The sequence below is a fragment of the Columba livia genome, chromosome 3 (genome assembly GCF_036013475.1).
Source record: "Columba livia isolate bColLiv1 breed racing homer chromosome 3, bColLiv1.pat.W.v2, whole genome shotgun sequence".
NCBI lineage: Eukaryota > Metazoa > Chordata > Aves > Columbiformes > Columbidae > Columba > Columba livia.
The window spans coordinates 106,257,874-106,270,920 of record NC_088604.1 but is presented as its reverse complement, the minus strand read 5'-3'; the positions used below and the strand labels follow the sequence as shown (position 1 = coordinate 106,270,920).

Below are 13,047 nucleotides of genomic sequence, written 5' to 3'. Positions count from 1 at the left end.
TCTGTGCTGTCTTTTCCCAAACACATCCTTCATTTGGCTTGTAATAGCCCTCAGGAGGATTTGTTCCATAACTTTCCCAGGGACTCAAGTCAGACTGATGTGCTTATAATTTCCTCCATTAAGCCCTTCTTGTACATGGGGGTGACATTAGCCTTCTTCCAGTCCTCAGAGGTGTCTCCTGATCTCCGTGTCTTCTCAGAGATGATGAGCAGTGGCCTCACAAAAACATCAGCCAGCTCTCTTAACACTCTCAGGGGGATATTATCAGGACCCATCAGTTCGTGGGGATCAGGTTCCTGTAATAGTTCCCATACCAACTCTTCCTTCACAGATGGTAGGTCTGTGTTACCTTCAACCTGGATTTCTGTTCCCAAGGCCTGGCACCCAACAGTGCTGGTGAAACATAGGTGAAGATAGCATTGAGAATTTCTGCCTTTTTGGTGTTGTTGGTGACTAATTCATCTCTGCTGTTTGACAGTGGGGCAGTATTTTCCTTCTGTTTCTTCTTGTTGTTAAACTATGTGAAGAACCCTTCCGTGTAGTTTTTGAGATCTCTGGCCAATTTCAATTTGATCTGAGATTTTACTTTTCTAACTGCATTTGTGCATGTCCTAGCAATGCTTTTGTAGTTCTCAAGGAGTATCTCAAGGCAAAATTGTGATCGCTGCAGCCAAGGCTATCACTAAACAAGGTATTCCAAACCTAGTTTTCTTGGTTTGTGAATGGCAAGTCCAGCAGTGCCTCGTTCCTGGTTGGCACATCTCACATTTGTATGAGGAAGCAGTCCTCTATGCCTTCCAAGAAACTTGATGGATGACAGCTGACCTGCATTCTTCTAACAAATGTATTTTCTGGAATTTAAGATTGGGCAGGATGAAAATACATAAATGAAAACATAAAAAGAACTATTACTGGAGATTTATATGCTCCCCTGTATACAGCAGGTGTGATTAATGCCATCATGTAGATATTTGTGCAAATGTGTGTGTATATATATATATATATATATATGTATATCTCCATATTGTTAATTCTTCACTCTTGGTAATTAATAGCAGCTTGTACAAATAGTCTCAATGGATTCAGCAGGTTTATCAATGCAAGTAATTACTTATCAGTGGGAATAAGAAGGTTCACATTCTAGCCCGGAATGAAGTAAAGTACTGATAACACACAAAAAGAAGAAAATGACATTATTGGATAATTTCTTGTTATAACCAGCAATTCTTACCCTTCATATTTTTATAATAGTTAAAAATTACTTTACTGTTAATGAAAAGTCAGCTTATAGTTTCATTATTGAAATCTACAGACTCCAGTCTTTAGTTTTCCAGCTACAGAATGTGATGGAATCATAGTTCATTGGGATCCAGAGCTCAATCGAAGCATTGCTTTCACTTAATCAGGATCTGAAACCTGATGTGAATGTTGAAAATAAACATTAAGTTACTGACATTATATGGGAAAAGTGGAATTATGTACATTACCCTTCAGTGCAATATACCTTAAACACAAAATTGGGATGTACATGAGGAGGGTAGAGAGCTGTTGATTTGTTGTTGATTTGAGCAAACTATCAAACTACATCAGATGAGGCTTCAGAGCAACAAATATTGAAAAGCTTTGCAGTCATATGCAGTAATAGATACAGTAAATGGGTACTAAACAAAATATTTATCTGCTTAATACTGTATAGGGAAGCAGATGTCCTTGAGTTGCAGCCAGGCTGTGCTGAAATGAATGCACTATTTCATAAAGATGAATTTTGCTAACAAATAGGACTTGAGAGACCCAGGCCATTAAAAAACATTACTGTATCTTGACCACTGGCAGTTTGTTACAATAGGAACCATGCTTTCATGGTTAAGATTTCAAAGAGCTGTATGGACATTTTTCTTAAACATTGTGTAGATGCATGGATGCATAAAGAATGATGCAGTAAATTCTGTGGCTGAGAGGTATAACTGGCATGTTACAAACTTGCCTACTTACAAGTACAGTGCTGATGGCACTGCTATTCTTGACATTCTAATTCTGCTGCTTTCAATTCTCTTGAGATGATAAACCCCAAACAACACAATGCCATAAGCTAAAAGAAAGATGCCTGGTTTTTACTGCCAATGTTCTGAAAGAGCAGCAGGGACATTATAAGGTTTGTCAGAGAGCACAAAAGCCTTTATGGAGCAAAGAATTAGGCTTCATCTGTTGTTTCTTAAGAGATCCAAAACTGATAGTATGCAGGGTGGTTTCGAACAACTGCTCAGTTTCTAGCTTTTAATAGTTAATGGGAGGTCAGATTGTAAGCTAAGATCAATACCAGAGTAATAAATTTTACATTATTATATTTGTCTTTCTTGAAATATAAACACTAGAGGACCTAGTCTCAAATGGCTTCCGACCCATTTTTTTCATAATTAATACAGAACGTGACTCCCTGCACAGCTTAGACAGAGGCAAAACTGTATTAGTCAGGATGGATTAATTAGCTTGTTACCAGACATGCAGAGCTACAAAATGGACAGTTATAAAAATGGGAAAGCTTTGCCATAGAAGAACTATAAACCATGTGTTATCATGGATAAAATACAAGTTTTTATCAACTTTGATGTTGATTCTACGTAGTTTTAAGATTTACAGATAGATTTATCCATCCCAACTGACATTGACCTTCAATGTGGCGGAAGTATGGAATGTTTTGCTCTTCATAGGTTTATTTGAACGGCAGTATTTAGCAAAAAACTGTGACAAAGATTCCCTCTGAATAAGAACAACAGAGTCTCTCATTGTTCAGATCTGGAGACTTACTTCTGGGTCATTGTATTCAGTATGACTCCACTATCGCTTGGCAGGCATTTTCTTTGTCTTCTATATTGGGTAAACACATCTGTTACAACCAAGAAAAGGATAATTGTGCACTGTCAATTAAATCTTATGTACTATTCTAACAGTTTCATTTGTGACACTGAGGTGTAAGGAGTTGTTTTTTCTTAGCCTTCTCATTTTTGTTACTTATAAGAACCTCATTTGGGATCTGACACAATATTTTATGAAGTCAACAGAAAGGCTGTCACTGTTTTTAATGGGCTCTGGATCAAGCCCTCAGTTTTTCATGAAAACAGAATAAATCCTTTCACTACAGACACCAATGTGACACATAGTGTATGAAGGTCCAAACTCTGTCACTCCTCAATTGGCTCAAGATTTGAAGTCAACATCAGGAGCAAAGAGAACTTGGGGACCATATTACCTGTCTCATGTATCTTTGTCTTGGGATATACTAGAACTGGAGATTTGACCATCATTACTGATGCATGCATGCAACAGATTATTGTGTATTTCAGAGCACCACATATGAGGAAAGCAAGGGTTGAAGAGCAGGAGATTAGGTTTTTATCACATACATTCCTAAACCAGACACCATTTTCCCGTGTCCATTACCAGACTTCTTAATTCATGGCCACTTTCTTCAGTACTCTTGCACAACTCTTTACAGTGATGATAAACCCTGATTTCACTTGGAGTGTAACTGAAACCTTAGAGATCAGATCTGTTATTGTGTTCGTCTTAGCTAAAGAGAGTTGACAAGTTTTCCTAAAACACATGCAGTTTGGTATTTTGCCATGAAGAGAAAAGCCAAGAGATCTATTTGAAGCACAGTGCAATCCTGCAAGTGTGTTGATATAAAAGGAGATTTACAGTTTTTTAAGTGCTATGCACAGTGCATAAAATGTTCCAAATTCTGGCACTGCAAAAAATCTAATGAGCAGGTATGTAATTCCATCAAGAAAAAGTGATATTAGAAAAAAATATAGGATATATTTTCAAAAAGACTGGGTGACCTTTTTGCTTTGAGACTGACACAAAGCAGTCTCACTCATCAGTATTTAGAGACAACTGGAAGTTGAGGGAGTGGTGTAACTACACAGTCCTTGTTTTCATCTTTAAAAGTCTATATGTTCAAGAGATTTTAGATTGTTTTGTATGCTTACGGCATATATAGTCAATCTTGAAAGAAAGAAAATTACAAGTATGTTGTTATGCACTATCTCCTTATGTAGGCATTGGAAGTATGTGGTGCAAGTATTAGGTGGAATAAGATGAATTCCATTTAATAAAATTGAGAGTAGCCACACAATGAGCCAACTTAGAATGGCTAGTAAAACTAGATGTCTGTATTTACAATGTGCTGACACATCTCCTTAAACTTTGACCTATCTTCATAGAAAAAAAAATGGACAGCTTGTAGTGGCTTTACAAATGAAAGATCAAGTGCACAATTTGCCTGCTACATGCTGTTGTTAGAATACAAGTTTTAAATGGAAAATGTCCGGATATGTTTCTATTTTAGTTCAGAGGAAATATGCTGGTGATGAAGTTAAGCATCTAAGTGCTAAGTGGTTTCAGATTACAACACTAGTTTAAAACAGATTATAGATTTTGTAAGTGCACGCTGGAGATAATGTGCAAAGATTTCTACTCTTCCAAGTTATACATTGGGCATTATGCAAATAAACCATTGCTTACTTAGATGGTAGACTGACATCTTTTTGTCCTGACATGACAAGTATGTTTCCATTTGTTATCTCCATCTGTCACAAGATGATAAACTTCAGATCTGTAGAAGTCTTATCTGAATGTATTTGTTGATGTCTTGCTGCACCGGGCACGATGGCATATCACATAGTGCATATCGTTTTCGTTATGTAAATAAGGAGCTGCATTTTTTTATCAGTCATGAGAGAACTAGAATTACTTGATTTCTTCTCCACATAGGCCCAGTTCGGGAAAGCATTTGGTTCAACTCATCCCTGTTCTGCACATCACAGAAACATGTTTTTCAGGCATATGCTTAAGAACTCTCTTGAATACATATGCATTTCTGAATCAGAGCTATGGTATTTTAAGTCACGGCATAAGCAATTATGTTATATTCTATGTTGATTGCACTATATAAAAAGCACTAATATTTCACATGCTGCAAAATTTTTAGAGATAAAGACTGCTTCATGTTAAAATACAGTCTTGTTTGGTTCTATGAATTCATTTGCTGTATGAGAACATTTTTTATTTTTTGTAGACCATATGATTTCTGTATGGGTCTGCATTGGTGCAAGTGAGCTAATTACCTTTATTTCTGTTTTACAGCGGGAACAACATATATCTTTAGCAAAGGTGGTGGACAAATCACTTACACGTGGCCTCCTAATGATCGGCCAAGCACTCGCGCAGACAGACTGGCAATAGGGTTTAGTACTGTTCAAAAAGAAGCTGTGTTGGTACGAGTGGACAGTTCTACTGGGCTTGGAGATTATTTAGAGCTGCATATTGTAAGTATTATTAACAAATGCATGATATTTCTTCTTGTCTTGATTGTTCTTACATTTGTGATTTTCTATTTATTTTAATGTAAATACAGCAGTTTGTTAATGAACCTTTTAGGGTCAATAGTGAACTAAATTATAATGGCTTATAGCATACAATACTGTACAAAGTCTCAGATATTCTCAAAATGCCTTTTACTTTATACAGTGCTACTTTATATGGCTTTTCCACTAAAAATCATACTGTGATACCTGTACAGATACAGCAGTTTATTGCAATCTAATTACATAAAATAGGCTTTAGCAATGTCAGAGGAAGGCACATTAATCCTGGAAGATTTAATCTGGAATCTGCTGGGGGAATTACAGTGTATCACAATTGACTGTGCTTATTGTTAATACTAGAATTTATCCTCTGATTTTGCCATTCCTTTGTGATGATAAACCTTAAGCAGAAAGTAAGATCGTCAAGCAAGGAAGTCTAAAAAAGTAATTTCAGCTGCCTTAAAGCAAATAACTAGCAATGAAAATTGAATGCATATTTTCATGGCAACATAAATAAATGATTGGTTTGGATAAACATAACTAGAGTAGTATAAAATTTTGTTGTTTAGATTAGTCTCAACTTTGCTAATGTATTAGTTTGATTTTGATTTAAGAACCTCTCTACTTTCAGGAACGGAAGAGTTCCTTTTGAATGAAATTACTTATTGATCTGTAACCAATTACACTTTTACCCTCAGAAAACATTCAGCAGTGATAATTTTCAAAATTAGAGGGAATTACGGTATTCAGTCTTCCTAGGCTCCTTATTTCTGTAAAGAACCAAGGTGATTTTTTTTTTATTTTCTGGCTTGAGTAAATAAATAAAGGCAGCCTTAAATCAAATCCAGGGGTTGTCTATACCCTTCTCTTACACTGAGAAACATAGACAAAATGGCTGGCTGGTATTATACAATCTTAATTTAAAAATGTGAGCAAAGCAACTTCTCCCAGGTGCCAGAAAAGCTGAGAACTGACATTTTTCAAGGCAAGTATTGTGTTGCTGAAGATAACTTAAAAATTTTCTTTCCAAAGCCACATCTAACATAAGATGCCTAGTCATCATTTGTCTGTTTCTTTGCAATCTGAGACCAGGTCTACTAACTGTGGTCATCAGTTACTTTGTTCTTACAGTGTGTTCTTTTTCATTAGCATATTAAGGGCTGGGGTATTTTTGTAGTTTTACTATACCTAAAGTCTATAAAAAACATAATATTTGTGCAGTTTGCTGTCTAGCCTTGATTTTTCAATTTTAAAATGAACATTTGGTTCACTAATTATGAGTTGGAGATGAAAAAATATTGCCTGTTCGTGTTTTTTGGTTTGGTTGGGTTTTTGTTTGTTGTTTTTTTTTTTTTTTTGTGTGTTTTTTTTGTGTGGGTTTTTTTTTTTTTTTTTTTTTTTTTTTAGTTTTGGTGGTTTTTTTTATACAAATAGATTTCTTATACCTGTGTTGTAGCAACAGATGGTGAAAATAAAATAATAATTGAGAGTTTTCTGTGGTCAGAAACACAACTGACTTTGTAGAAATGGGGAAAATAATAAATTATACTTTACTGGTCTTTTGAAATTTATGTGAAGCAGCAAAAGATCTGTTATCACTGTGGTCTGTGAGGTGATCCTGGCCTCCTCCTATTGCCCTTGCAAGAGAATTCGGGAACCTCCCTGAAGCTTGCTCTGCCTCAGAGCAAAACCTGTGATAACTGCAATTTCACTGCAATGAGGTCTGACCTTCTGAGCACTGCTTCTCTTTATTCTCTCTCTAGAGTGGAGACACTAAGCAGTTGACCTGAAATCCTAAGACATCTGCAAGGATTTTTTTTTAAGGATCTTCAGTGTTAGATAATGCTTGGAAAACTGCAGTGATATAATTTCCTGGAATCTATTTCAAATAAGGATAGTATTCAAAAGAAAGTTGAAAGCCAGTATTTTCAAAAGCACTCATAGTACCAAAGAACATATATCTTATTAAAGTCAGTGGAACTGTAGGCACTTTCTGAGAATTTTACCTGAGATCTATTGTAGCTCAGCAAGATGTTGTGAAACATCACAGTTATAAAAATGAAGAAGAACATAGAAACAGAGGCTTGTGTATATGTTATATTTGAAAAACAGTTTAGTGTATTGAAGTTTTTCAATATTGGCAGCTACTGTATTAAACTAGATGTAATAAAGTAGGAGGAAGGTTATGTCATTCAAAAGTTCCATCTTGCACCGAAGTTGAGATACCACTAAGAACGTCTTTTTTAGTAAATAACCAGAAACAAGCACAAGCTGTGAATAGTAGAAGGAAGAAAAACTGGAAGGAGGGAAGAGTCTAACTCTGCATGTTCTTTTGCATGCACCCACTTACCTGTTGGATATGCATGAGCACTAAATGCCTGTGTACATTGAGATGCACTATGCATGGATAACTTCCCAGTGTTACATCAACTATAACGTTATAACAAGGATATAATGATATAATCGTAATTTAATTATGCTGGGATTCAGTTTTATACTGTGGTAGAAATAGGTTATTTTGTTACTGAGCTACCATTTTACCCAGAAGGTCACAATCACTCTGATAGTTCTCACTCATGAAATTTTGGACAGATGTGTAAACATAAGTTCTAAGTGGATTTTGAGCAGAATGGGTGCAAAAAAAATTCTGCATACAACTGTTGCTTTGAATTAAAATATTAAATCGTAGTCCTCACTAGCATGTCGGGGAGAGTGTGTGTTTGGGATGTTTCAGAACAGAGGTATGAGGTAGCTTGCTCTTAACCTAGTTCATTCTAGGAATGGAAGAGGAAATTACAAGTTTGATTATGGTACTTCAGTGTGTGCTTGCCCTCTTTATTGTTCTGTTTACTTAAAGACGATGTAAACCTAATAATGAAATCAAGCTCATAACAAATTCTGATTTGGAAAATTGCTACTTGATCAACTGAATCACAGCTTTAGTGTTAGGTTAGGAACACATTTATTTAAAGTAATCATTTAATGTCCTCAAATAACCATTGTTAATATGAGAAACATTTTGAAAAATGTGTAATCTGCATTGCTACCAGATGCTTAACGGTTCGAGTGAAAATACTTTAAATTTCTAGGCAGATTATTATAAACTGTAGCAGTGTAGATATAAAGGACTGGTTGTGTGCATGATACATATTCATCCCTGTGCTTCAAGAAAGGAATGTTATTAATACTATGATTTAGTCATCCAGAGATGCAGCAATTAGTTTTCATATCTATTGCTTGACTTTTGTGATGGAAGTGGTTTCCTGTGCAGTCTCTGCTGGGAGATGTAGTTCAAGAGGAAATAGGTACCATGCCTAAAATTCTGTTGCCACTTCCTTGTCCTGACAGCTAAAAGAAGGACAGTTAGCTTTGAAAATTGCTATTCAATACTCCTTTTTTTTTTTCCTTCTTCTTGGAATAGTCCACATCCATCTGCATGCCAAACAGAAAAAGGCATCAGCTTATTCACACAATGTTCAGTTAATCAACATGTGCACTTCTGTGCTTGGCTTTTTCATTGACTTCTGAAGCCTTTAGGTAATTCTGTCAGTGATTCCTGTTCCTATCTCTGCTCTTCTTTGCTTTCCACCCTCTTCTCCCAAGTAATTGGAGAAAAAAGTAGCTATATATATATATATATATTTCCATCATCATCGTCATCATCTTTCACAAGCACTGTGCTCATGCAGCCTTGAGTTTCCAGCTTTTCTTTGGTGAGGAACAAAGTGGAGTTAGACAAAGATATTGCCTTGAAGGGCTAAGAAATCCAGTTAAAATTGCTCTTTCTGGCAATGCTGGTAGCATAGAAAACTGCCATTCTGCCACATAGCACAAGTAGTATTTGCTCTGCTAATGAAGACAAGAAGGATGGATTTCCATCAATAGACTTCAAGCACTTTTAAACATTACTTTAAGTATTAATTATGCCACGTTTTTGTCTTTCATGGTTAAAATGAAAAACTCTATGCCAAAACGTAACCTTTCGTGTGCCTGATGAAAAGTGTCAGAAGTTTCTGTGTCTTCCTTCTTTGTGTCATTTGTTTTAAAATCATAGTATTTTGGGAGCACAAAAACAATGTGGTGTTTTTATGGTTACAGCTGATTTTGAAACTGAGAAGAAGTCTGTATGGGGGATAAAGCCAGCAAGACCATTTCATATCTTACAGATTAGTCCTTCCAGAAAAGACATCCAGCCTACAGTGCATGAGCTACTTAAGCTAAACTGGGTTTACTTCTACTATCTCAAGCAGTACTAGGAATTATTAATTAAGCTCAGTTACATATGTAATGGATCTGCTGAAGCAGGTGGAGATCATTCTGATAACAAACATCCTAACATTTAAAATAAGGAATAAAACAGATGTGGCAGCATTTTGAACATTGTCCTAACCCTTTTCTGAGGGAAGGTGGAGAAAAACACCCCGTAATTCCAGCAAGAGAAGAGTGACTATCTTACCTAGTATATAGTAAACATACAAAAATAAAAAGAAATTAAATTCAGAGTATATTATGGTAGATATTTTTTACTTCATTCTCTTCAGTTTTATTAGGAAAAAATATTATAGGCAAAATGTAAACCAAGAAGATTAATACTGTGATGGGAAAGTATGGAAAACTATTTTAAAATATATAGTAACATGTCACCTGAAAAAATATAGTATGATTAAAGACAGATAATATCAATATATGCAAAGTATAACACAACCTAAAATACTCTGAAGATGCAGCATTACTGGCATGATAGATTGATCAGTATTGTACTTAGATTTTCAAAATGCCTTTGTGAAGCCTTCAACGTTACAATTAATGACTGACATGAACAGTCCTAGGAGAGGAAATATTGTATGTCTTAAAAAAATTGGCGTTTGGATCACGAATAAATTCAGTTTGTGCTCTTTGTCCTAGCTATTTATGTACTACATCTATTAAAATATATGTTGTAGGAAAGGCAATTTTCATTTGCAAGTTTTTCCATGAGGAAAATGTGGATAAAAATTAAGCGAAGCTTTCGTGAGTTTTTGTCAGCTTTGGTTCAAAAATTCTTAGTTTAAAAGGAAGTTACTGCTTCTTGATTTTCTAAGCTATTTACTGAGTGATATGATATATTATGTGATGTGATATGATATACTTAATTTTTATAAACTAGGGTAATATTTAATATCCCCAAAAGAAATGTTGACTTTTGTGTAAACCATAATAATGACGTCCAATGGTTTTGATTTTCAGCTTTAAGTTAATGGAAAATTCTGCAAAAGTCTTCTTTCAACTTTCTTCCTACTAATTTTTTGGAACTTTTAGCAAACTTAAAGGGACTGTTATTTCCTGCTTCCTTCCCTCTGTCCCTCGTTACATATGTTACATATTCTTCTACACCAGGCATTTAATAGCTGACTCTGTTAGATTCTATTGTGTTTATACATCATATATGGATAATTTTCATTTATCCAAGTATAATGACCTTCTCTCAAGTGAACAGAAATAGTAAAACTTGGGTGAGGATCAGACTTTTGTGTTTGAGCATACCAGAGAAAAAAATTGCAGAGTCTTAAGATAAATGAATTTATTATTCTCTTTTGAATACTTTGCGTGTCTTCGTCTTAATGCCTAACGGATAGTCAATTGAAGGATTCTTATTGACTTAGTTGTATTTGGATCAATGCCTAGAGAGTTGAATGTACTTTCAGTGAGATTGATGGTAAAAATATCTTTGATTTTAGGGGTTTGTGTTGGAGCTAATTAATTTTCCCAGGAAGAGTTTAATAATCTTCAGAAGTTATTCTCAGGATAATGTTTCTTCTAATAATAATCTTTCAAATATGAAATTCATTATTATTATATGCATATCTGTGAAATGCAAAGATTTGGTAAGGCCGCTGGTGGCTTGTACATACATGAAACTCTAATTACTTTAAAATTGAATTAGTCACGTCCAGGAAGAGCTTTAGAAAAAATAAAAAAGAAAAAGAAAAAAGAAAAAAGAAAAAAACAGAACTAGGTTTCAGAAATCTGATATGTTAGAAGTGCTGAGCATGCACATCTGTGGCTAAAGTCAATGGAAACTGAATATAGTCAGCACCTCTGAAAATCAGGCCATCATCATATCAGCTAAGTGGGCATCAGGGATCACTCTGGAGCCCTAGAAAGTCTTCGGATCATTATGTTTGTCAGGGTTGTGATATTTAATATTCTGCTACCTTGAGGCCCAAGAAAATGACTTAAGGTTGATGTTATCTAACCCAGAATTCTGTGATTATTTTATATTTCCTTATTATGCTTATACACACGATTTTTTTGCTCCTCATTAATATCCATGTAAGGAAAATGCTATAGGAAGTGTAACTGTTGTGGGCAGTGATTGTTCTCTTTGGGAAACAAAAAACTCAGCAGCCAGACTATGTGTTAATCTTTAAACTGAAGAAGAATTACTGTGAAAGAAGGACTTTGCTCATGGGTTTGAATTATGAAAAGCAGTGCAATAAAAAAAGAATAATTTATGAGACTAGACAGGCAGGTGAGAATGCAATTCAATGTACACAAATGTTAAGTTAATTAGAATGGAAGCAATTAATTAATCTAGGGAAATGCAGCAATAATTTACCTTACTGATCAGGTTAAAGATCTATGTTTCTAGGAAACAAAATAAATAAGTCACTGAAATGGTCCAGCCATGCCTTGAAAACATGCAATTAAGTTATTCTTTTGTATTAGCAGAGGCATAGGTTAAAAAAAACAAACCTCTGAAACGGTGTTTTATGATATGTTTGTTAATGTCTCATCTTGAATACTCTACACAGTTGGTAATTGCACACTGAGCGACAGTGGTCTATTCTTGCCATAAACAGCCCAAATTGCTGAGAGAAGGTCATGGAAATGTTCTAATTTTGGCACAAAACACACTGATACCTTACTGTATGAAAAATATGTATGGAATTTGGACAGCTGATATAATTAAACAGTTTGGCTATGACTGCCATCATGGAGCACTGCAAGGAGAAATCCTGATGCTGGAGTGGAAGGTCCATTATAGCAGCGTGGCAGGTCTGATCTCCCAGCTCTGATGTCTTGGTTCCCCAGCCTGGAAACGTACTTGAGGGAAGCAACTCTTTTCATCTTCTTCCTCTGTCTTGGGATGAATAGAAGTTCTCACTTCTTGCTCCAGCCAGCTAATAACTCCTTTACGCACCCTGCTCCTTTCATGCTTTTGGGAGGATAAAAGCTTCCGTCACACAAAGCATGCTGTGTGCTGGGGTCACCACCTGCCAGCCTCTTGGTGAGAAGAAATTGCACAACCACTAGGACCTAAGTTCTCAGCTAAAATACCATGTGTGCATAGCAAAATGCCCACCCCTCAACAATGATGAATCTCCTGAGGTGCTTTCTTCTAGCAAAGGTTTAGAGCCTCGCTGAGGGGTAGATATTTAAAACATTTCTGGTGAGGCCACATATATTGAAGGAGGACCCGGGTAATTATTATGCCTCACCTCTGTCCCTGGGAAAGTAATGGAACAGCTTATCCTTGGTGCCATCTCAAGGCATATCAAGGATAAGAGGGTTATTAGGGGCAGTCAGCATGGCTTTAGCAAGGGTAAGTCATGCTTGACCAACCTCATAGCCTTTTATGAGAATGTAACAAGGTGGATGGATGATGGCAGAGCGGTGGATGTGGTCTACCTTGACTTCA

General features: G+C 35.7%; 1 protein-coding gene across 35 annotated transcripts in view; it reads left to right on the top strand.

The window, feature by feature from the left end:
• NRXN1 (neurexin 1) overlaps positions 1–13,047 on the top strand; it is a 733,302-nt gene that overhangs the window by 501,413 nt on the left and 218,842 nt on the right. For all 35 annotated transcript variants that reach the window (XM_065058802.1, XM_065058801.1, XM_065058799.1 and 32 more), the window contains one exon: positions 5,146–5,327. In XM_065058802.1, the coding sequence (XP_064914874.1) occupies positions 5,146–5,327 (182 nt within the window). The remainder of the gene's footprint in view (positions 1–5,145; positions 5,328–13,047) is intronic.